Source organism: Notechis scutatus, chromosome 1 (assembly GCF_049901735.1).
Source record: "Notechis scutatus isolate UNSWTSFEM ecotype Mainland chromosome 1, rNotScu1.2, whole genome shotgun sequence".
NCBI lineage: Eukaryota > Metazoa > Chordata > Lepidosauria > Squamata > Elapidae > Notechis > Notechis scutatus.
In genome coordinates this window covers 251,546,376-251,572,638 of record NC_142009.1, presented here as the reverse complement: position 1 = coordinate 251,572,638, position 26,263 = coordinate 251,546,376, and the positions used below count along the sequence as shown (strand labels likewise).

The following is a 26,263-nucleotide window of genomic DNA, read 5'->3' as shown; positions in this document are numbered from 1 at the left end:
ATAGAAATGGATTTTACAGAAATTGAAAATCTCATTGGCTAGCCAATTTGAGGAAGCTAGGTATAATCTACTACAGGGTCGCCAACCTTTTGGACTTCAGGGACCACCAAATTCATAATTTTAAATCCTGCGGACAACTAATGTGAATTTTCACTGAAGGTGGCTTGCTGATGTTGGTGGGAAAGTTGGTCCCATATTCCAGAGCTGCAGTAGTTGGTCATCCCGGAGCAGCTGCTCCTCCACCCAAGTGCACCGGCATGCCATGGATGAGCTGCTCCGGGATGACCAAAAGGCCAGTCCTGTGACTACTGCAGCTCTGGAATATGGGACCAATTTTCCCACCAACGTCAGCAAGCCACCCTGGGGTGGATTTCCCTCCCCTGCCGTTGGTCTTACCTTCCAGTTCCAGCTTGCATGGCTCTACATTTCTGCTTGGCCGAAGAGTGGGGGCCAGTGGGTAGGCGGGCCATGTGGATGTTGCAGCCTTGTGTTCTCACACAGCCTGGATTAATTGCTTTGGGGGTGAGATTTCTCTGAAGACCACCAAAATTTTCTCACGGACCACCAGTGGTCCCCGGCCCACTGGTTGGCGACCACTGATCTACTATACATCTGCCAAATATAGGTACCTGCTTGATTTATATAGGCCAGGGCTCCCCAACCTTTGGGATGTAGCCCACTAGTGGATTATGAGGTGTTTGTAACCGGGCTGTGGAAACGGCAGGCAATTGTGTGAATAGCGGGCAATGCATATGCACTCCATTTGCTTGAGCAGCGAGTGTACATGCTTGCTGGCTGCTCACATAGAACCATCCCCTCTCCCCCTCCACCAGTCTGCAAAGGCAGAAAGCTTGAGGAATTCTGAGCTAGGCAATTGGGGTGGCCTTTATATCTTGGGTGGTGGGAATATATTCACTTGGCATTCAGTTAGTTATCCCATTCAGCAACATGCTTTGATATCATGAGACAGCAAGTAGGAACTGAGGCTGTAGATAAACAGATAAAACAAACAAAAATAAAATAAATTTACTCAGACTACTTCTGCGGAATTCTCCAGCTAGTCCAAACTATTAGGCAACCTGACCAAATCCTATCTCATTAATATCACAAACGCCAACTATATAAATTTGCCAATTGCAAAAGCTTTCAATGAATGCCTATTAAGTAAAAAAAATCTGGATAATATCTAAAACCCCACACTTTGATACAGTATATTAAGATTAATAGTAGTATATAATACCATCAAAATTATTTATTTCTGTTGCAAAGTAAACCAAAGTAATTGAGAAATGTTTGTATTAAAGAGCCTTCATTAGGAGTAGAAATTTTAGACGCTTCATTTACAATCCACATATTCTTTTAAAAAATTACAAAAAAAAAATCAGATTGAAAAAGGGAGATTAAAAAATTGATATTGGATTTGGTCAAACTTCAGAAAACAAATCTTTGAAAAATATCAATATTTAAATATTTAGACAATCAGAATTTATATTTTATTTTATTTTTTCTTGATCTTGAAGTCAAATTTATTTATTTATAAGATTTGATAAGGCTACTTAACTCTAAAAATATTCTGAGGTCTTACAATATATTCAATACATGAGTTTTTAAAAGTACAACTAAAATATCATGTTTACCCAGATTATAACAATGTCCCAGGATCAGAGGAGAAAGCTTGACAAGGGCTCCACTTGCATCCTAATCACATGCCCCACAGAAGAACCAAGTCTTAAGAAACATTTTGAACCCTCAGAGAGTATGAGTCACTCCCTCTCTTCTAAGGACTTCATGTCTTCCTTCATTTCTCTATGTTTAGTAAAAATTCTACCAAGGCAGAGGTGGTTTTCAGCAGGTTCTGACTATTTCTGGAGAACTGGTAGCGGAAATTTTGAGTAGTTCAGAGAACCGGCAAATACAACCACTGACTGGAGATTTTATAGTATCCTTCCCCTGCCATGACCACCAAGCCACGTTCACAGAACTGGTAGTAAAAAAAATTGAATCCCACCACTATACCAAGGTACATAAATTTATCTGCTTGCTCTTGCTTGTTTTGGGCATTTATCTATAACTTGCAATCATCTACTCCATTTACCTTGTCATTTTCATTTTCAGATCTATACCTTTATTTCATAGTGCTATCTATGTAATATTTGCTGGAAATTAATAAAATACTTATCCAGCAACATAGCATTGCCTACATACAAAAGTACACACACATTCTTATTCTATCCAACACATCATTGTTTCTTATTTATTATTCATAAACAATCAAGACATCATCACAGATCCTTGTCTTACTCCCTGGTCAAGGTGGAACCATTTGCGAAATATTTCACTTATTTTTATTCATGTCTTACTTCTATCATATATCACTCCTATTTAGCAACAACATTCAACTCCATACGTGTACAAAGCATTTCATAATTTAAGCTTATTTACTTTAATATACACTTTCTCTTGATTAATAAAATTTGATGTTTTACTCACAAAGAACTTTTCCCCATATATTCCTCAATTAACTGTTTAAAAGGAAAAAAACCAGGCCTTCATACCTCCTGCCTTATATAAAACTAAACCATTTCCTAAGTTTTGATTACTGTCTTTTCTTATGCTGAACAACTTCCAATGCACACTTTACAAATGAATCCCACTGCATTTAGTTTTGTCCTTTTTTCAGGAGAATATTTTCATATTAGTATGATTCTTATAAAATCTTTCAGGTACTCCTTCCAATTCAGTTGCATTCCAGATCATTTTATTACATATTTTTAATTCTCTTTACTTTGTTGGGGACTCCTTGTTTGGCCCTTTTTACATACTTCCATTTTTCCTTCCATCAAAATCTCTTTTCCTTCTCCATCTTAACAGTTCCTTATTTTCCTTAATTACTTTATGATATTTTTCTTCATATACACATTATATAATATGCATCTCTGATCATTCTTTTGCAATGAATGTTGTCAATTGTATATTTTTTAAAATCCATGTTTTCTATTTTATCATTTTACCAAAGATCCTTTCTCATCATTCCTATTAGCATAAATCTGCACTCTTCAGTCATAATCTATAACATATCTATTTTCATTGTTTCCAGAAACTTCAAAATCCTTTCCTTAAATCCAAATTCCATTCATTCCATTGGCTGATTATTTTGTCTTCTAATACTTTACAATATGGGACTCAACATTCTTAAGACTCAAGTTATTCTGCTTTTACTCTTATTTCACTTCTTTCCTTTCATCTACATTTTTTTTCAGAAGATCCACAAATGGCATTACCAAACAGTTCGAATATAATATTGAACAAGTGAATGATTCAAAATTGGGAAAGAAATGTGCTAAGTTGGTAAATTCTCACTGCACCTATTTAAATTATCTGCAGAATAAGAAATGTTGGACTAGATGAAATAGAAATTGGAAGTAACACCAGCAACTTCCGGTATATGTATGATTATGGTTGGAAAGCTGGAAACAAGAAAGATTTAACAGCGTTCTTGCTGAAGATGAAAGAGGAAAATGCAAAAGCTGATCTGCTGCTTGGTATTAAAAAAATGTGTCAATAGGCAATGCCAGCCATGCAAATAGGTGAAAAAGAATTTGAAACACAGCACATTTTATGGGGATAAGCTGAAAAATTCACAGGAATGGTGATGATAGACATGAAATGAAGAGATTCCTGATACTTGGGAGGCTCATACTGATCACAAAGATATGTATTTCGAGGTCAAGGATTTCCCATATATCTTTAAAACTAAACCCTCAAAGATTTCAAATGATGAAAACTTCCTGCCATTAAATAGGAGAAAATTGTTCAGTACACAATTTTACAAGTACAAATCATTCAATACCAGAAAAAAAAAATCCCAGACATTTCATTGGAAGAACTAATAATGAATCAACGGCTTCAATATTTTAGACACAGAATTGATCCTGAAGTGACTGAATAAAAGAATAAGTCTTACACAGCGCCCCACCCTTATTTTGTGGAGGGAGCTTGTTGAACCTGCTTGTACAGAATTCCTCTAGAATTTTTTTTGAGAGTTAACTGCCTGGAAGGGAAATGTTAAACCCTGGTTACTTTCTCAAATAATAGACATTGCGTACAATACAATCCTCAGGGCAATGTTGCTATAGGAGAAATCCTCCCAGTAAAAAGGGTATTTTCCCCAGAATTATGGAAAGCTCAGAATAGTATATTCCTAGTTCACATGATGTGGGGCAGTTTATTTCCAGAGAATGAGATGTAGCCTACAAAGCCAGCTTAATAATGGGCATTTAGTTTTATGATAGTGACAACTTTTTCTTATACCTGGAAAATACCTGGAAAATTAGAATATAACCAACCCTCAAATTCTTGTGGCATTTGCCAACAGATTCATGTAGAAATTAAGAAGCATGCATATAAAATAGAATGCTGAATAAATAAATGTAAATATACTTTAGTGCCAAGATGTTAAACATTAGCCACTATCTGTGACTATCAGATCAAATAAGACTGGTTTTAAATCCTGTACATGAAAAGTATCAAAAGGATTACTTATTAGGTAGAACTGAATAGCACATAAAGTTTAAGCAGAACCATTGATTTGCACTATTATCTACTTCCTATTTTAAGTTATCCATCATATTGACTAAGATTGCCTCATTCTAAAATAAGATGTGAAGAATTCCAATATCAGCTTCAGAGAATTGAAAGGAGAAGGAGAAGGACTAGTAAAAGTGATGATGGAGGAGGAAATGTATATTTCCTATCAAAAAAATTTAATTTCACACTGTCAAATGATCTTTACATCAAAAGATATGTAATAATAATAATATATGTCAGAAATTTAAATGGTCCAACTGGCTTAGATTCAGATAACTCATTTCAATTGTGTGACAGAAGGTAAATGTTAAATTTTGTGAAGGGTTATGAAGAGTTTTACAACTCTTAAGCAGTCTTTAAAATAATATAGTTTCCAAAAACTCTACTATATTAAACAATACTTTATAGTTTCATAAGGAAGATCAAATGCAGCAGAATTCATATAATGGGAATACCTTTATAGATCAAACTGAGTTTTGTACAAGAGAACTGAACATTTCTAGTGAGATGTTATGGAATAATAAACTTAAAAATTGTGCTGCATTTCAAGTTTATGCGACTATGATTATTTAATTTTCTTTTGTGCGTGCTCAAGTGTAGCTGTTATGTGACTACACATGAGAGAACCTGAAATTAATTTGTCTGTATAAGATCAGTGACTGTACAAATTCTTATGAAAACTAACATGCCATGACAATAGTAATTTTGATAAAATTACAGCAAGAACTGCAATTCTCTGCCATCTGGCTGTCTCATTTTAAGTACATTGATGTGCTTTTTATTACTTATTTACTCACTTCAACTACTTTCACTGTTGTTAGAGTCTATATGTATTCACAGCAGAAGATTATATCAGCATAAAAATGTTTTCATATTTTGTGTTTATTTTTTAAACAGAACAAGTTATAATCACCATATTTTTAAGAAATACAAAAATATTTGCAAATTCCTTATAAGTATGCATCAATTTTCTCTACTTTCTACTTTATCTTTTATAATATATGCAGGTCCTCTAACATCCTCAATGTAACCTTTATTTACTTTTTAAAATTATATGTGGAAACTAAAACAGACATTTGTCTGAAAAATATAATCATAATTCTGTAGTAATGAAGAACTTCAAACATAGCAACTTACATATTTTAAAGCAAGAAGAAACTCATTTACTTGGGGTCATAGCATCAATACTGTGCATTTCTAATTCATATTTATTCTAAGGAAAATCATCTCACTTTGATGACTTCTTATGAATACTAATGAGTCAATATTATGGGTCTTCTATATAAGGGGCGGAGAATGGAGGAAAAGGTCAAACAGAGCCTTTATCCTCTTCCCGATAATTCCTTTCCCTAATAAAGGTGCAGATGTGAAAAACTTTGTTCTTGAAAGCTGCACAATATCATTATAAAAACATTGTAATGCTTTAATGCTTGAATTCAAAGCAAGGGACAATATTAGTACTGAGATATTTGTGTACCAATTCTTTTCAGATAAATATATTAATCCACAAGCTGTCTTGATAATAAAACACCAGATAAAGAACTAAAAGTAAATTAACGTGAGCTAATTTTGTAGACTTTAAAGCAAGTATATTATAAAGAAAAAAATACAGTATAATTGATCACTTAGTTCTAATATACTACTATTTATTGAAATAAAAATATTACTAGCATACACTTGAAATATTCACATAAAATATTTTTAAAATTGGTATATTTTGCACAAGTAATGGTACGTCAATACTGAAATCTCATCAGTTTGGAGTACAGTGAATATTTTTTGTCAGATTTATTGCAAATGTTCATAAAAGAATAGGGGGCTAATGAAAAATATGTCATGATGTGATGATGCACTTTTTTCATTTTCTGTCTAACTACAACTGCCTATGTATTAACATTTTAAAACATTCATTTTCAAATGTATCAATTTTATTAATATTTTACTGGCATAATAGTAAAACAAATTTTATAAACAAGTAAACAAACATAACTGAAAGTACTCTCATCAATCATTAGTACCTGAATATTCAGTTCTAAGAATGACTCCCAAACTCTAAGAATGGATTCCAAACTGTAGACTGATATTCAAAGAAGAGGGGCACATTTCTTTATCAAACAGGTTAAATTTATCTTTATCCTGACCTATAAATCCTGAATCTCTCATCTATCTTGTCTGACTGAAGTATTTAAGAGAACAATTCCTAGAATACTGTATTTGATTTTGAGCACCACATTTTAGGGCAAACTTTAAAAATGAGTTTGCCCTAAGAAGAAGAACCAAATGAGAAACAGCTCAGGATGAAACATATACAATAGGACTTAAACTTATATACCGCTCCTTTGCAGCACTCTCTGAGAGGTTTAGAAGTCAGCATATTTCTCCCAACATTCTGGGCCTCATTTTACCAACTTCAGAAGGATGGAAGGCTGAGTCAACCTCGAGCTGGTCAGGATTGAACTCCTGGTTGTGGACAGAGTTAGCCTGCATTATTGCATTCTAACCACTGTGCCAACTGGCTCTTATGCTTTCATGTGTAAAAAGTAGTTGGAGGAACTGGAGATGCTTAATCTACAACAGAGAAAACAGCAGTAAGACACACAGTAGCTGTTTTCACAATAGGTTTTACTGTATATAACAATGAAGTAGATTTTGGTTGGATATTAAAAAATGTTAATAGTAAGAGTTATTTATCAGTGGAAAGGACTGAGGTGGAAATCAACTTTCCTTTACTGGAAATGCTTAAACAAAGGTTGGTTGGCCACCTGTAAGAGATGATGTAGTAAAATATTGCTGCACTGAACAAAGATTTGGACTAGATGGTGTCTAAGGTGACTTTCAATCCAATCTGTGACTAAACTCTGCATTTATCATAATTCTTTAGTTATGACAATATTTGGTCCCCAAATACTATATCAGCTCTCAACTTTGCTTTCTCTTGGGTTAAAAGAATGCTACATTTTTGGGTTGGTTGTACCAGCACAACTCTCGCTTCTGCTCTCAATGTTTTGACTATGATCTTAAGACTGTCCTTATTGGTTAATTCTGCATGACTGAAGTGCAGATTATTTATAGAGATTGCATTGAATTTCCATGTTAATTTGTGGATACATAACCTTCCCATACAAACCTTCCCATACAAAGCAAAAGCAGCTTTCAAAACTTCTGGAGATCACTACACAAAGCATATGCATAAAAACATCATAATATTAAGATGAAGTATACTCTAGGAATGCTAATAATTTAGGCAAAATACTAAAAACTTGTAAAAGTACAGTTGTGAATCACAGCTGTTTCAAGTTCCTGATCTAAAACAGTTCTACAAATGGATGGATGATTCCTGCAGTTTAGCATGAGAAATGCATGTGTTCTATTAACAGTAACTCATCCATTCCACATCAGATCTGATGTTTGAACAAATCTTCTCATGCTCAGTGATCATTCTAAAGCAAGAAAGTCCCAGCTTCCCAAATCAGGGAATTATAGATTATTTTATTACAGTATAGAGATGTCAGGGAAGAAAAAAATTTATACCTTTCTTTCAAAAATATTATTTACAGACTTTCCAACATGAGAGGAACCCAACAAAATGTATTACTCTTTTACAATACAATTAATACATATTTTATAAATCAAACTGTGAACATAGCACAAAATCATCTATATCCTCCCATTATATTGCTTTTTAAAATGGAAATGAAATGAATTATGTTATTATTAGTTTTTTGCTGACTGGAGAGGGAAGAGCAGGCATTTTCACAAATATAAGGACAAATAAGTTACGTATGTGGCTCATTTCTTTGACAATTTCAGACTGCTTGTCTTTCACAGGATTTCTTATGGCTATTTACATTTTCATTCAGTGAAAATCAATTACCTTCCTGCAATAAGCCTCATTTACTACCTTTGAGTATAATAGAAACACCATTAGGATGATGACATTACCCAAAAGAAGGGCACTACACAGTTGGTGGACATAAATTAGAACCCTTTCACATATGCATTAGAAATACTGCTGTGACTGAAATATGCATAAAAATCTGAATCTATTAGAGCTATTAGTGTGTGGTGCTGGTGATTTTGAAGGAGGAGGGGAGATTGTGATCTACTACTTTGACAAAATTATGTCTTTCCTCCCCACCCCAACCCCTTCAGTGTGTGCTGCTGATGCAATAAAGCACAAGTCCCCAGCTGAGATGCATTTGGAAATGCCACTGAGCATGGTCTATGCGCTTCACTTCCTTTGCCAAAGCAAGATACTGTCAGTAAGAGAGTGCAGGAAGGTAGTGCCAAGCCTGCTCCTCCTTCGCACCCTGACCTCCTCTCTTTGCGGATGTATGCCTCGGTGAAGCTGCCACTCATGTGGAAAACGGCTCCTACGGATCAATTCATAGAGTTTAGAGATATTTAACTCCCATCAAGCCCTCATTGTCTTATTAATATTACTCAAAGGCCAACTTATTAGATATTTACAAGGAGGCGAAACAAAATACTAATCTAGAAATTTCCCCCTCTGAGAAAGGAAACTGTGCCAAATGTAGTTATTTTTTTACCAGGGGTTTTATAAGCTTAAGAAAACAAGATTATAGCTTAGTATAAGGAAGCAGGTACTACTTAAAAATTAAGTGTGAAAGTTAGATTTCTCTGCATCATCAAATCTATTTGATATCCTAGTATATCTCATATAATTTTTTTAAAAATATTAGCACACTGTAATGGTATGTGAAAATGAACTGAAGAGACGGGGGAAAAGATGCTGCTTGCAATCAGGCAAGAGAAAGGATACTCTCTTGTGGCTTAATAATTAGAGAAAGAAATTTAGGAAGGACCTTCCCTAATGATGGCAGGACATTTGTACATTAAGACTGAAAAAAATACATTAATATAGCCTTACAATAAAGTACAATTAGCACACCAGGTCATGGTTTCCTGTCTGGTTTACCTGAGAGGGTTGACTGGTATTTACTTTGATTCAATGTTATATTTAATTGAGAAATAATATTTAATTAAATTCATAATTAGATATGGTTCAGTAATTAATTTTTATTTCATACTAGAGGTGGCACAGGATATTATTTCAAATTTAAAAAAATTAATTATATGAACTGGAAGCTGACCGTGGTGACTAGGAAAACCTTTGCCCAGGTTCAGATGGTGCACCAGATACAGTTGTTCTTGGCATCAGATAGTCTGGCTATAGTAATTTGGGCTCTAATCACTTCACAGTTTGATTATTACAGTATCCTGTTGCTGTGGCTGCCTTCAAAGATTATTCAAAAACATCAATTCAATATATTGGCCCATGTGCTGACAGGCTAAATCTGATTAAGCAGAATTGTTTCTCTTCATTGATATTTGCACAATTTTTCTATAAATTTCCAACTGCTTTTTATATTTTATTTTTATTTTATTTTCAGGTTTGCGGTCCACTCCTATCTACTCATTTTGAGTGGTGTGCATCTCCCGAATATGAAATCAAAATTCTAAATTCTATTTTAAAAAATTAAAGTGTTAGATATTACCTAGAATGTCCTTCATGGCTTGAGACCAGATGTCCTTTGGGACTATCTGCTCCCAGTAGACTATGCCCACCCTATGGGTCAAATACACAATGGCTTATTGAAGATCCCCCCTCTTATGAAAAACTTTGCCTTTTGATGGAAAAATGGTTCTTTCACCATTAACTAGGGAAGTTAAAATAATCTTTTATTTGACTTTTGGGTCTCAATTTTAATGTTGTTACCATGTGTTACAGATTAAGGTTATGTGTTCTTTTTACAATATTTAATTTAATCTTAAAAAATTGTAATACTTCCTAATTTCTAAGTAGTTATTTTGGGCAGCAATTAAGAACAGTCAACACTGAACAAAAATAACATAAAATATAACAAACCATAATGATATAAATATGTATAGCCAAGTAGGCAGAACAAGTATTCACTCACTCAGCTGGACCAATTCACGGAAGAAAAGTCAGGTCTTTATGGCAAAGAAGTCAGCACTATCCAAACCTTCAAAAGAGCTCATTCTAACAGGCCAGAGCAGCAATACTGAAAGCCCATTTCTTAGGTCCATTAGCGTTCAATCACAGTGCTCCGTTCTGCCTGCCTGCCTGTCTGGTTGTTTGGGAGCAGCTTCGCTGAGAATAATAACTATTCGCCTCTTTTATCAGCCGAAGCTGCTCCGAAACGAAGAAGGCAGGCAGGCAGGCAGGTAGAACGGAGCACTGTGGATTGAACCGCGAGCGGGCGGGCAGGCGGGTGGGGTGAAACGGCGCTTCGGGAAGCTGTGGCGACAGGAAAAGCCACCCCACCCCCCACCCCCCCACCCCGGCTTCTTTGAACCAGTTTCTTCCTGGGCTGCTGTAGGAGCGATAGAGTGACTGAGAGAGGAACGAGGCAGACACCTGAGGGAGGGAGGAGGGAGACACCTGAGGGATGGGGCTGAGGAGGCAGGACCAAGGCGCTCCTGAACTTGGTGGTTTGCTGGCAGACGTTTTATTACCCGACTAGGTAACAACATCAGATGTTACCTAGTCAGGTAATAAAACGTCTGCAAGCAAACTACCAAAGTCGGATTCTCTCTCCTCCTCCCTCCCCCCGGTCCTTGAAAAATGTTTCTGCTTGAAACCGGTCCCTGGTACAAAAAGGTTGGGGACCACTGCATTAGATGACACTGATTTAAAAAGAGGATCTGAGAATGCCACCTTAGTAGGATAGGCAAATATAGTCAGGGATAGGTCATCCCCAAAGTAACTCAGCTCTATACTGTGTAGAGCTTTATGAGTGATAACCAGCACATTGAATTGCAACAAGAAGCCTACTGGGATTGTTCACAACTTGGGAAGTAGTTATCTTACTGGGTGTTGCACAAGATGCACCCATTACTACCTGTAGCCGGCATTCTACACAAGAGTTGCCATTTCCAGATTCATCAGTGGCAGCCACGTGTAGCAAGCATTGCAGAATCCAATTAGGAGGTGATGAAGGTATGAAAGATGACCTTGATGGATATATGCAGGAACCACTACCCAGGCCAAACTTTTTTTAAAGTTCAAAATAACAAAAAAACATTTGGAAGCATATATATTTCACATATATTTCATATATATATATGAAATATAAAATTTCATATATATGAAATATAAAAAAGAGAAGGAAGCATAGTACGATCAAAATAAGTTGTCGTCTTATGACCACAGTTGAGCCCAAAATTTCCACTGCTAAGCAAGACAGTTGTTAAATGAATTCTGCTCCATTTTATGACTTTACTTGCCACAATTGTTAAGTCAGTCATTGCAGTTGTTAAGTTAGTAACGCAGTTGTTAGGTGAATCTAGCTTCCCCACTTACTTTATCTGGAGGACACAAAAGATGATCACATAATCACAGGGCACTGCAGCCACCATAAGTATGGCCAAGCACCCAAATTTTGATCACATGACTGTGGGAATGCTGTCATAAGTTGAAAAACAGTTATGTCACTTTTTTCAGTGCCGTTGTAACTGAACTAAATGAATATTTGTAAGTCAAGGACTACCTGCATTCTGTGATAATACCCAATCTCATAAAAATAGCTTTAGCCTTCCTGTGTTGATTTCCTGGTCTGTCTACCTATTCAGAAAATAGTACAATTGGCACAGAAGATGGAACTGTGCAAAAGCCTTCCAGGTTCTAGTTGCTTGTCAACTTCTCAAGCAGGAGGAGGACCATCAAATTGCACAAAGATTTTGAATATGGAAATGCAACCTCACTGAGAGCCAAAAATAGAAATTATCCAGATTTGGATCCTTGGAAGTACAAATCTCAAAGCCACCTGGTCTTGCCACAGTTTCTTTAAGCTGAAGGCTTCTTTTACATCTAAAGCCTCCAGACACTGAGAAAAGACAGAGAGAAGCATCACCTTCCTGGCCAGGGGCAGAGATATACAGCTGATTCATTAGCCTACTAATGGTACTTAATTCTGTGTTGATGGATGACCTCACATAGCAGCTTTAACCACAGGTTAAACAGATTGTTGGGAGCAATATGCTGTAAACCACTTAGAGGGGTCTGTAAAGCACTATGAAGTGGTATACAAGTCTAAGTGCTATTGCTATTGCCAATGTTAGAAATGTGGGTGAAAATTGTCCAACTCCATTGAACCTAACAATGGTTTTTTGAAAAGGTGCTGGACCATTTCTTCTTCAGGACTGGTAGAACCATTCCCTTTTAATGGTTTTGTATAAATCTTGCTTTACATTTGTTCAGTTATGTTTTGCAGAACTTTATAATGGTATTTAGGTCAGCAGAAAAGCAGAATGAAATATAGTAATTTTAAATTTAATAATATTAAGCTAACATCATGTACATTTAAGATGGCTAAGAAAAAATATTATTATTAATTTAATAACTATTAAAATTACTATTTTAATAGACCTTTAAAGACCAACGTCATTTATCAGAAATATTCAGTTTCTAATTCCATATTTGTTATTTATTGCTAAGATGGACTCCTGTATTCCTTCTTCAATTCATTGGTTAGATTTTCATTGCTATAAAACTGTAACCCAGTTGGAAAGAATCCAAGGACTGTAGGGATTAATAAAAATTTCCTCTCCATTTCATTAATATAAATGGAGCCAGAACTAACAATATGCTTCTTAAAATGTTACTTTCTTTAGAAACATATACATCAGTTACCTTATTATTATCGTCCCTGCAAATCAGAAAAAAAGATGGCTAAATTTGTTCTGAACTTGTTAATGTCTGCTTGTATGTGAATGTATCTTGTTCTCTCCAAATAGCTTCACTGCAGGTTAGAACCTTTCCACTGTGAGCCATCAAGGTTGCAGGTATGTTTGCTGAGCGTGCACACATCCACCAGTGCACATGCCTGTGCAAACATAGTCACATGCTGAGTGCAAGCTGGCATGCAGCAACAAAATTAAACTTAAGTTAACAAATACTTATAAATCTGGGACAAAGGCCAATAAGATACATCTTCACAAATGTACATATTTCTGCTACGAATTATTAAAGAAAGGCCATTTATTTTTATTAATTATATTTATTTCCTATTTTCCTCCAGGTGTTCAATGAAGTATATAGTCAGAGGCATATAAAAGGGGAGGGAGTGAAGAGAGGTCAAATTATAAGATTAGTGTTGCACAACTATGAAGCAAGCTATTTGTTAGGTGATGTCACACATATGTACAAAAAGATAAAGCTTGTGACACAATGGCATGATGCTTTTATTTGTTTTGATAAACACTTCCAACCCTGCAAACATATAGATAGTTTTTAATCTCTTCAATTTTATCCCACCAAAAAGAAGTCAGGGCGATGGGCTGGGCTGAGATAGACTGAGAAGCATAAAGTCATTGAGTGAATTTCATGGCTGGGGTAAACCTGAACTTGAATCTTTCCATGATGGAACCTAATTTCATTTTAGAAAATTTCTTATAAAGCTATATCCCTAACTTAAGCGGTGATGGAATTTAATTTCATTTTAGAAAATTTCTTATAAAGTTATATCCCTAACTTTAGCGGTCCATGCATTCTTCCCATTTTATCAGGTTATTTGGTATTCAACAATCTAGATTTAGTATAATGTCTGTTATGCATGATATTGTAGTAACATCTTACAAATTTTTGAGAACAATCTAGAGTAGCACTTTATCTTGCTTGTTTGTAGTGACTGAAATCCAACATTCCAAGAGGTAGTCTAAAGTGCATATGATTTTATACATTCTGGTATCTTGCAAAGTTTTTCCAAGAGCATTAACAGGATTGGAATATCCGCTGTCCTTCTGTGCTGGGGTACACATCAAGGACCCATTTAATTTCCCACTCTGCCTGGAACAAACTCCATAGATTTGGGCTTTGCATCTCCATGAAGAGCCACAGGGAGAGTGTGAAGCCAGTTGGATGTAGGATGATGGGCCAATATCTAGGCAATCACTGGCAATGTTACTCAGTGGTAATTACACCATTGATGAGCATAAATGAAGAAGCTTCTTTTTGAATAGGCCTCTCTCAATATATATATATATAGATTTCTCTTCGGGAACATAAAGGAGCTGTTTATCCATATTCAATTCTTCCACTATTTTCAAACTTTTCAGATCTGTCAGTTGCATTTTTTGCCATGAAAACTACATCTCTCTTTCCCACCTCTTAAGAAATAAGATCCAATTACAAATTGGACATCCCTCTTCTGTGGCCTGAGATATCTTTTACAAGCTGGTTGTCCCATCTGTGGCTCTCCTTCCTGTTTCCCAAGGTCACTTTTCCTACCACTACAATGGTGAAATTAATTGGAAGTAAATAAAATATCTACGAAATATTATAATAAGGCTAAAGCTCTAATTAAGAGCCTGGCTGTCTGTTCTGGATTATATGAACTTTATTTATTTATTTATTTGATTTGTCAATTGCTTACAAGATAATAGGTATAAGTATATACATAGTTATGACTACATGAAATGGGTACATATAAGAAAAATAAACAATAGGACAGGGATGGTAGGCACGTTGGTGCGCTTATGCACGCCCCCTACAGACCTCTTAGGAAAGGGGTGAGGTCAATAGTAGACAGTCTAAGGTTAAAGTTTTTGGGGTTTGGGGAAGAAACCACAGAGTCAGGTAGAGTATTCCAGACATTGACCACTCTGCTGCTGAAGTAGTATTTCCTGCAATCAAGTTTGGTGCAGTTAACCTTGAGTTTGTATCTATTGTGTGCTCTTGTGTTGTTATGATTGAAGCTGAAGTATTCATTGACAGGTAAGTCATTGCAATGTATGATTTTATATACCATACTTAGATCAGACTGAAGACGGCGTAATTCAAGGTTTTCTAGGTCTAGAATTTCAAGTCTAGTGGCATAAGGTATTCTGCAACGAGTAGAGGAGTGGAGAACTCTTCTTGTGAAATATTTCTGGACTTTCTCAACTGTGCTAATATCAGATACGTAATGTGGGTTCCAGACTGATGAGCTGTATTTGAGTATTTCCAAACCACTTCCACTTATGACTGCAGTAACCAAAACAGGAAGTTATCAAAACATGAATAATTGAATGTTCAAAACTGGTATATCAGCCGATAGGGCTAAAAAGTGCATTGAACTACTGAGAAAACCTGTACCTCTAAAAGAGTGTGGTATCAAGAGCAAAGCTATGATTCTGGTGTTATAAAAGGAGGGCAATTTTCTTCAAAACAAGTTGAATATAATTCATACAGACAGTTGAGCCAAACAGTCTCGCTCTCAAATCTGGATCCTGACTGAGTCATCACTTATCTATTAGCACTGGTTTAAAACATCCTAGGACTGAACATGATTGTAGTGAAAAATTGAAATAGAACTCAATGTCATTCATATATTGCTATCTCAGTCCCAATCACAAGATAACTTTCTCATAAGCTTGATGTAAATATTAAAAACATAGGGGATAGTGCAGATACTTATAGAATCTGCTGTCAGAGCAAAATGAGGATCCCATTTTATCTAGATTATCTTCCAGAATAGGCCAGGTACATAAGGAATGAAACCAGGATGGCATAGCATAGCATAACATTGCTCTTCCAGTTAGAATCTATTCAGAAAGATTACTGTGGTTGATGAACCTGAAACATCTGAGAGATCTCCCAAAACTAATAAGGTTCCATTCTCCCTTAGGATAGGTGTGAATTGGAATAGGATCATTGCCAAACTGAAAAAAGACCTTTCAATAATGAAGTTAAATGTGCATTTATTCATGTAAAATATTTGTATTGTGTTTGAAGTTAAGAAAATCTTCCCTTTTTTCTATTTAAATATAAAATCTTATCTACTTTATTCCTTAGACATTTCTGTAAGAAGAATGTTAACTTTCATAAAATTGCCATTTTCATAAATGGATAATACATATATTACTGATAAATGAATTGCTCCATTCCATCATTTACATTATAAACAGTACGTATGGTCAAATTATTCATATTTTTTTTCTCAAAATTGGCATGAAGACTAGGTCTGCAGTATGTCTGCAAACAAAGAATCATGACTGTACTTTTTCTCTCATTACAGCTCCAGATTTATTTTATTCCATGAAGGAAGAAAAACACCTGCTTTATTCCAGAACAAATTATTACTAAGGAAGAGCAATTAAGACTGAGTTGTATCCAATACTGACTATCTGCCAATAAAAAAATAAAATGGTGGTCTAACAGATTTCTCTTCCCCTTCAGTCCTCTCCCCCCATCTGTTCTGAAAGCTTGGAGGATCTCTAGAGCAGATCTAGGAAGCATATGTGGTAATAAGTAGATCACATGAGTGCAAATCTCCTTAACTAATGAGTGTAATCCAGTTTTAACCATTGTAAACATCAGTTTGTGTTCCTATAAAGAAAAGTGCACATAAAAAGTTTGCATGGCAAATTATGCATTTATTTTCTTTTGCTCTTCCATTTTATTATGTGCTTTTAATCAAAAGAGGTTAAAAGAACTTTGTACATTCAGGTAAAAAGTCTTAGCATATAAGAGTCCTGAAGGAAAAGGAAAACACTTATTTATAATCGATTTACTGAAATAAGAAAAGGCAATTATAATTAAAGCAATTAGACAAAATGGTAGCTTTAGCTGGCTAAAGGGAACTTAGGAATATTAAGCATTGCAAATGGTTAGCACTATTAAAATAGTAAGATAAACATTTGATATATTTTTATAAAATGGAGAGACCATCAGTTCACTATTTTCCATGCAAATTGAAAAATGTACAATTTTTTGACTGAAAAAGTACAATCCAAGAAGGATCTTAATTTCACTTAGAATGCCATGCAAAGGTCTAATATCCAATGTGAACTTGTACTTTATAATTAAATAAATGCCATGTAAATCATTGAAAGAAATGTCAATCCCATAACTGGCAGCTGCTTTCCCTCCTGAAGGGGAGGGAAGAGTAGGAGTAGGGCAGCAAGCAACCCCTACAGCAGTCAGCAAAGTCACTAGTGGGAAAACAACAAAGGCCTTTCCATGCAACTAGCACAGATGTGCCCAGAGCCAAACTGTCAGAATCAGTTAAGATGACAGCTACTCACAGTTGATTATTTCCTTCTCACAGGTCACTGGGTGACAAGCTGGGTCACCATGCTTTGTTGGCTGCTACAGTTCTCCCTCCACAATATCTATTCAATTTAAATAAAGGTAAGTTGCTCAATTTAATATAATAATGCAAACAACTGCATCCTCACATTGTCAGGAGAAAACAAATGATACCCAGTTTTGTACCATCTTGAATTAGTTTTTCTGTGGTCCTGAGAAAGGGAGAGGAAAAATGGATTTGAATTATCCACCTCAAACAGAGAACTAAGTAATTTTGTCAAAATGCATGTAATGAAAGCTAATTTGTCCCCAATTCAAAGCTTTAACCTTTAGAACATTTAGATGGCAAATATATCATGAGGAAAACCTTGGATTTTCAGTCAAAAGAATCTGTCATAAATTCCTCACAGAGTAAAATAAAGGGAAATGTTGAAAAAAATATATTAAAACATAAACATCTGTATGCTATAGTTTGAAAAGCAAAGCAATACTGCAAATCATTTGCTTTTAGTTAAATTTAAATTACAGGAATTTGTTTACCCAATGGGAATACAGTAGATAGGTGTCCAATTTTACCAAAATCAATGAAACAAAAAATGTGACTGATACTGAGGCAACTCAATGAAGTAAAAAATAATATTTTTTAAACAATTAATGTTAGAAAATAGTGTTCATCTCCAATCTGTGATAACATAATTAAAAAAGAATAACAAAGTCTTTATTTTAACCAAAAAAGATATCCTACAAATCTTATGCCTTGTTCCTAATATGCTTTAAATTACTTGGAATCATCTCCTGTGCTCCTTTTAAGTAGAATTGCAACAAGTACAACAAATAACTACGCATTGGATGAATATACTTTATAGATAAAAATCAGTGGGCATAATACTATTTCTATTGCATCTTCTTGGAACCTAAAAACAGTTCTTGAAGATCAAGGAACATTCTGAAATATTGAATGATTTGGCATGAAACACCTCTAAAAAGTTTTCTGTTGTTTGTCTCCTCACATTAGAATCCCCCTTTCAAAAAGTTCCTTGATTGTGCCTTTTATTGACACCAGGGGCTGAAAACGAAAGGCGTGGGAAATGCCCGTTGTTCAAGAACAGTTGCACTTAACAGCATACCATATAAGGTCATTTTGATTGAAGACAAAATGCTGACAGAGTCATGAAAAATGTGTTCCATTCTTTAAGTCCTCCTTTATGGCAGAATTCTTACTAGTGTAAAATTGGAATAATAAGAAAAAGCTTTATATTGCCTCCCATCCCCTTAGAAACAAGAACAAACAGAATATTTTCATATTCATATTTAGTATTACAGATCTTCACTTTTTAGCCATTTCAGAAGAAATAATATGATAGGAAAATATTTTCCTTCACCATGCTAATTCATTTTGGATCTTACTTTTCATTCATTATATTTACTCAGAGATTTAATAAAATATTTTAGAGTGAATCATATTGTCAATCTGGATCATATTAAAATACAGAAAAATAATATAGGATGCATCTTCTAAAACAGTGGTTCCCAACCTTTGCAGCTTGGCGTCCCAGTTGAGGGTGGAGAGTGGGGAACTAAACTGTATGAGCAGCCCTTGTGCAAGTGGTGGACTAGCACACGTGCAGCTCGATTTGTGTGCGTTCCTGCCGGTTCGCTGCTCATGAAAGTTGAGCTGCACGCATGCATATGGTCTGGCCAGCCACTCGCATGGCCCAATTCCAAATAGGCCACAACACAGTAGCCCAGGGGTTGGGGGTCCTTATTCTACAAAACTTAGAGAATCCACTGATTTTTTTAAATGAAAAATTTAAGATGTTACAGGAATACTGATTGGAGCTAATGAATCAGAAGTGGCTCCTGGGATAATAACAGTTTCTTCTTCTGTTACATATCACTTACCTCTGCAACTTTTAATCTGTTACCACTGGCTGGATTTCAGCCCTGCATTAAAGCCAAACATGCTCAAAAACACACTCTCAAAATCTGGTTCTAATCAGAATTCTAAATACAGGCCCAAAACATCCCAGAACTGTTTTAACCACAGCTGGCCTCAGTCATATATAATACTTAATATATAGTATCTAATTATAGGAGAAGTGCAATTGACCAGGAGAAAAGGGTAAGAAGTATAGATCAAAGGTTGGCAAACTCTACCTATCAAGAAGGTTTTTCCCAGAACTGAAGGTGATCTAACTCCACAATCATTGAAGTACATGTAACACAGTATAGCCTGTGTCTGCCTTTAAGACTAGAATGAAATTTGACATACTGTTGGCCCATTTAAAAAATGCACTATTAAATCTAAATTTATTTAGATATTAAATATATATTTTTATTTATTAAAATGATTTTTATTTCTACCTCACAAAGCACTTATATGCTTGTTACCTCACAAAGCAATTCTAGGTGGCTCACAACAACCAATAAAAAGATGAATAAAACAAATTAAAGAGGAATAAAACCAGGAAACCAGGCACTAGCCCCATCCTAGACCACGCTTGGGTGAACAGCCAGATCTTCATGCCCTTCTGAATGGCTAAAAGGGTAGATGTCTCAGATCTCAGATGGAAAGCTATTCCAAAGACTTGGGCAAATGCAGTCCCACAAATAATCTGGCCCTCTGCCATGTAGAATTTTAAAGGTAACCACTCCTTGAACTGCACCTAGAAACCAAATGGAAGACTCTGCAGCTCACATAATAATGATGTATCTGATATTAGCATTACGTATCTGATATTAGCACAATTGAGAAAGTCCAGAAATATTTCACAAGAAGAGTTCTCCACTCCTCTACTCGTTGTAGAATACCTTATGCCACCAGACTTGAAATTCTAGAACTAGAAAACCTTGAATTACGCCGTCTTCGGTCTGATTTAAGCATGGTATATAAAATCATACATTGCAATGTCCTACCTGTCAATGAATACTTCAGCTTCAACCATAACAACACAAGAGCACACAATAGATACAAACTCAAAGTTAACCACACCAAACTTGATTGCAGGAAATACGACTTCAGCAATAGAGTGGTCAATGTCTGGAATACTCTACCCGACTCTGTAGTTTCTTCCCCAAACCCCAAAAACTTTAACCTTAGACTGTCTACTATTGACCTCACCCCTTTCCTAAGAGGTCTGTAGGGGGCGTGCATAAGCGCACCAACGTGCCTACCGTCCCTGTCCTATTGTTTCTCTTATTCTTCTCTTATTTTTCTTATATGTACCCATTTCATGTATTCACAACTATGTATACACTTATACTTATTATCTTGTAAACAATTGGCAAATCAAATAAATAAATAAAATAAATAAATAAATGTAACTTGGGCAAACTGTGAGTATCAGAATTGCCCATGCTGCTGCATTCTGGCCAGCTGCAGTTTCTGATAGTCTTCAAGAGCAGTTCTACATAATGTACATTGCAATAATCCAGCCACAAATACCATAATGTAAACTAGCAGGTATTCAGGACATTACTCCACAAAGCATGTTTAAAAGCTGATAGATAGCTGAAAAGAAACAGAAATGCCATAATACAAGATCCCTCTGAAAACTGATATAACAGTACTGATTTTAATGCTGGGCTTATTTCAGCAAAGCTCATATTTATGTAATATAAAACTAACAACCCTTAAATAGGCTCCATACTTTTATTATGAAAACTGTAAGAAATGCATATTTAAAGAAAGAATAGAATAGAAGCATTAATATTATTTTATATAGCTAAAATGAGAATTGAAAGATGTACATGTTTTTGTTTATTAATTGTAAAGTTCTTTTATTTTACTTTTTAAAGCACTTCAGTAATTTCATTGCAAATCTGTATTAAATGTATACGTGTTATCTTCCTACAATAGTCAACATAACATCGGTTTAAGACATCCAGGGAATGTACAACAATTTATTTATATGAATCTAGGAAACTGTTATTTCGCATATGTAGAATTAATAAATGATAATTAAATACCATAAATTATACACTTTTATGGGGTTATGCTACAATTCATGCATAATACGTAATGATACTTTGTCCTCAGTGATAAGTGTAGACATCAATCTTTTTTTAAAAAAACCTGCATAAATGTCACCTCCTTCCTCCCCCTTTCATTAGATTTGGTTAAAACTCCATTTCTCCTTGCAAGCCAGAGGGCTTTTGAGATATTTCACTAAGATCCAGGAAATCAATCTTACATAAAACTGAAGGAAAATTTCTAATGTCATTGAACAATAAATATCAACTCTGTCACTAGCTTACCTTTGAGCTGAGGCCTTAGGATGTTTCTCTTCCAGTTTCCTCACCAATGCTACTGTCAGCTGGCAATTCTCGCCTGAGGTACCTTTAGGCATTAAATGGGCGTCCAAAGGTCTGGAAAGTTGTTTCTCCTTGCTGTTGCGGTCACTATTTTTTAAAACCTGTGGAATTAACATATAAGGAATCATAATGCTTATGTTGAATAAAACTCAGCAATCAGAGAATTTTAATATAAACCATGAGGAAAATACTTTTTTAAAAAAGTAGGATATTTGTATATTGAGTATTCTCTTTTGTATTGTTGCTCTCTTTTCTGGAGCCATGTATGTTAAATTGTAATATCTCCCTTCAAATGATTTTCCTCTGAAAAAAAGCCACTTGCTCTGACCTCGCTCTGGTTCTGGTGTGGAATAGGGATGTCTTCTGAATTGTCATCTATCTTTTGATGAAGTACAGACTGGACCTCATGTGTGGAGCATTTGATCTGGACCATCTCTTTTACATTTAACTCTTCTAGGTAAGTTAGGACAAACTCAGGGTAAGCCTGTAGTGAGAAATAGAGTAGTTGCATGTCTTCAGTTTGTAAACAACCAACCAGTGATATACTAGTAAATGCATAATTTATTGCCATGGACAGGCTCTGCTACGAGTCACCAAAAAGCTGATCAATATGCGACATGGTACAGCTCAACTCTGCTCTCAGCTAGCTCACAAAATTCATGAAGATTTGAATCTCATGAGCCAATAAAGCTGGCTGCAGCACACTAAATATAACCAAAATATGATTTGCTAAATGTCCTTTGTTTAATCAGTATTACAAACATATTCATGGTTTACATCTCATATTCCACAGTTTGAAATTATTTTCTTCAATCAATGAATCTATCCTGCTTTTTTGACCTAATTTATTCCTTTGGTTTCTTTATGCACAAATCTGCTTCTGTGTTATCATATTCACCTAATAATGTTTCTATCCCATTTTTCTTTTCTTTTTTCATATTTCCATTTTCCATCTTTAAATCCTGTTTTAGGCTTCTTTCTTATATCAGCGTCATGCGAAAGTTAGAGTAAATTTCATTTATATTACTGAGAGTTTTTAATTATTTATGTATTTATTTCAGATAGAATACTAAATTGGTACACATACAATATCGAAAGATATATTTCATATTTGCCCCTCCCTCATTATGAGAAGAGGGAAATGATGAATTTATCTCAAATTCACAATATGCTAGCTATAGTACAGTTGGGCAACCCTCTGGCACCTTTCCTCTATTTCAAACCTTCTTTGATAGTCCTGCCCTTCCATTTCTTTAAGAGGAAACAGAAATGGTTGAAGTGTCCCCTTGCTTTCTATATATATATATATATATATATATATATATATATATATATATATATATATATATATATATATATATATATATATATATATATATATATATCACAGACGAACACAATACAGAAGCCTGATGATGGCAGATGAGATTCTGCCGAAACATTGCTACAACTTTAAAAGCACAACTATAATGACGTGGGAAAATACCCAAACAAAGCTGAATACCATACATGTAAGTACCCGCAAAAACTTGAGAATATATACACACACACACACACACACACACACACACACACACATATATAATTTTTTTTTGAGGGAACCAAATTAATCTCCAATACTGAACACTTCAACAAGAGAATAATCAGGGAAGCCATCAAAATAGAGAAACACCCCATAACATAAATAAACGGGACAATGCCTCCCGCCTACCAGACATCTGGAAACTAGCCCTCATCAACAAACGAGTCCCAGCCATAAAAACCAACACCTGACCCAAAACAACACATGACACCACCACCATTCTCCCTCACCAGACTCAAACCCAAACCCATCCCATAGACGAAAGACAACCACCATCCAGAAACCAGACCACGGCTGCAGCACCAGCTGCCACACACCCTAACCCCCAAACCAAGCAAATGGACACATGCCATGAACACATATCCAGGCCTCAAACTCAGAGCCAAACCAAAAGCCCGGAACGTCACATCACAGCCACCCACTCAGGATATCACATCACAGAACTCAGGAGGTTACACCACAAAACCTCAGGATGTTGCAACACAGCCAACGACACAGGAGATTACAGCACAAGACCCAGGATGTCACAACAATAGAACTCAGAAGGTCATCACACAGCCCATGACCTAGGTCATTACGACCCAAGGGATAACAGCACAAGATCCAGGATGTCAAAACATTAGAACTCAGAAGATCATCACACAGGTCGTTACAACACAGCAGGCTGATAGACACACAGCCAATACCTCAGCCACACATGTTCTTACAAAAAAGCCAGCCAATCTGCAAACATCAACTCCATCAACCAATCAAGAAATGACAACACAGCCAACCTTCCCACCAGTATATATAGGGAGACGGCAGCTCCTGACACGCTTTGCTCGCACAAGCACGAAGCCGAAAGCACCAGCCTGAAGATGGTGAGTGGGACCTCGTCGAAACGTTGCCAAGATGCTCTCAATCTTACACGGGAAAAGACCCAAACACGCCAAGACATACATACATACATACATACATACATACATACATACATACATACATACATATAAGCAGGTAGTTGGAATAAGAATTCAGAGTGAATCCATTATAAAAGTAGAGTGTATGCTTTTAGCTGTATTATTTTGATGTCATCTTTAGGAATGAAATGTTTACTGCTGTGCCAATTTGAACTTTTTGGTGATTCATTGATTATGGAATATATAGCTTGAAAAGAAGCAGTGAATTCAAGGAAATGTAGTGCTGCATTTTCTTATTTCTCTCCTTTCTTCTTTAATGAGCTCATTAGAATAATATTTGTCATATTTGAAGACTGCTATCTCCCATTTAAAAGAATGTGTTTATTTATGAAGGATATATATATATATATATATATATATATATATATATATATATATATATATATATATATATATACACACACACACACACACACACACACACACACACACACACACATATATATATATATATATATATATATATATATATATATATATATATATATATATATATATATATATATATATATCTTTTCTTGTTTCTTTACCAGTAGTTAAAAAGTTATAAAATAGGGGTGTCCTATTAATATGTACATATGTTCAAATCACCTTTCATCAAAAATTCTGTATAAATCCTATGTGTGGCTCTTTGCTGTTGGCTCAACTGGGTATAAGACACCAGTAACTGACTCTAACCCACTAGCTTTAAAAAAAACGAAATGAGAGTTTGGATCCTCTCCACTTGTTGGCACTCGTTGGATATGATTTAGCATCAGGTTAAACACCACCACTTCTCTTGAAGCTGGCACTTGAAGATATTTTTTCAGATGAGAAAAATTCAGGGACAAGTGAAGCTCATTCCCTGAAATCCATTGGTCAAGAGATGATACCTCAATTGCCAGCATCCAGGAAGAAGCCATTTCAAGTGCTACTATTGTATTGAAGTAGCTTCTCCACAGAAGCCAGGTGTCATTTGTAAGATGTGAACAACTCTAATGGGTGAGAGCTTTGAGGTCTGCTTGATATTCACCAGCCTTCAAGAAAACTCCTGAGAAAATAACACTGGCTGTTTAAACCTACATGAGACAGCATATTTCATTAATATCTGAATCAGATTTCTTAAAGAACTTATAAGCAAAAGAAATTAAAGATATAAATAAAAAGGAAATATGGTTAAACACCTTTCGTTATATATGTTTTTATTTTTTATCATTGCAAACCATCACAATTTACACTGTCTCTGCATCAATTCATATCTTGTTCATTGTTCTTTAAACATGTCATCAGTCTCTTTTTGGGATAGCATCAGCTTCATTGAGCCATGATTTACTGGTCACCTCCTTTTTATTAATCTGTTCATTCTTCATATATTTACTTTGCAATGAAACTATTATTTATTCAGTGTAAATAACTAAACCACCTAAACACAATTCTTTTGTATTGATTGCTCATTTTCATATTCAATCCATATTCATTTAATATTAAATCATTGTTGGCAGTTCTTGTAGTCACTCTTTCTATTTTTTTATTTGTATGGAGGAACAATGAGGGCAATCTTTCAATCAGGTGCAGATGCAGTCTTCATATACATATTAAGCAAGAAAGCCTCCATATGCAAACATGTCCACAGTTAGCATTTCTCCTATTATCCTCTTTATCTATGTTCTTACAATTTATCAACACTGTTAACATTTTCAACTTTATTCTCATCATTTTTTTCTTGAATGTTAACATATATAGCATTCTAGATGAATGGCTTTATACAGGGGTGGGATTCAAAATTTTTAA

General features: G+C 35.2%; 1 protein-coding gene across 1 annotated transcript in view; it reads right to left on the bottom strand.

Annotated features, from left to right (window-relative positions):
• The window catches only part of DCDC1 (doublecortin domain containing 1), a 314,173-nt gene that overhangs the window by 92,508 nt on the left and 195,402 nt on the right, over window positions 1-26,263 (bottom strand). The window contains exons 18-19 of the mRNA XM_087951066.1: window positions 22,284-22,439; window positions 21,899-22,056 (exon numbers count right to left, since the gene is read on the bottom strand). Coding sequence (XP_087807192.1) covers window positions 21,899-22,056; window positions 22,284-22,439 — 314 coding nt within the window. The remainder of the gene's footprint in view (window positions 1-21,898; window positions 22,057-22,283; window positions 22,440-26,263) is intronic.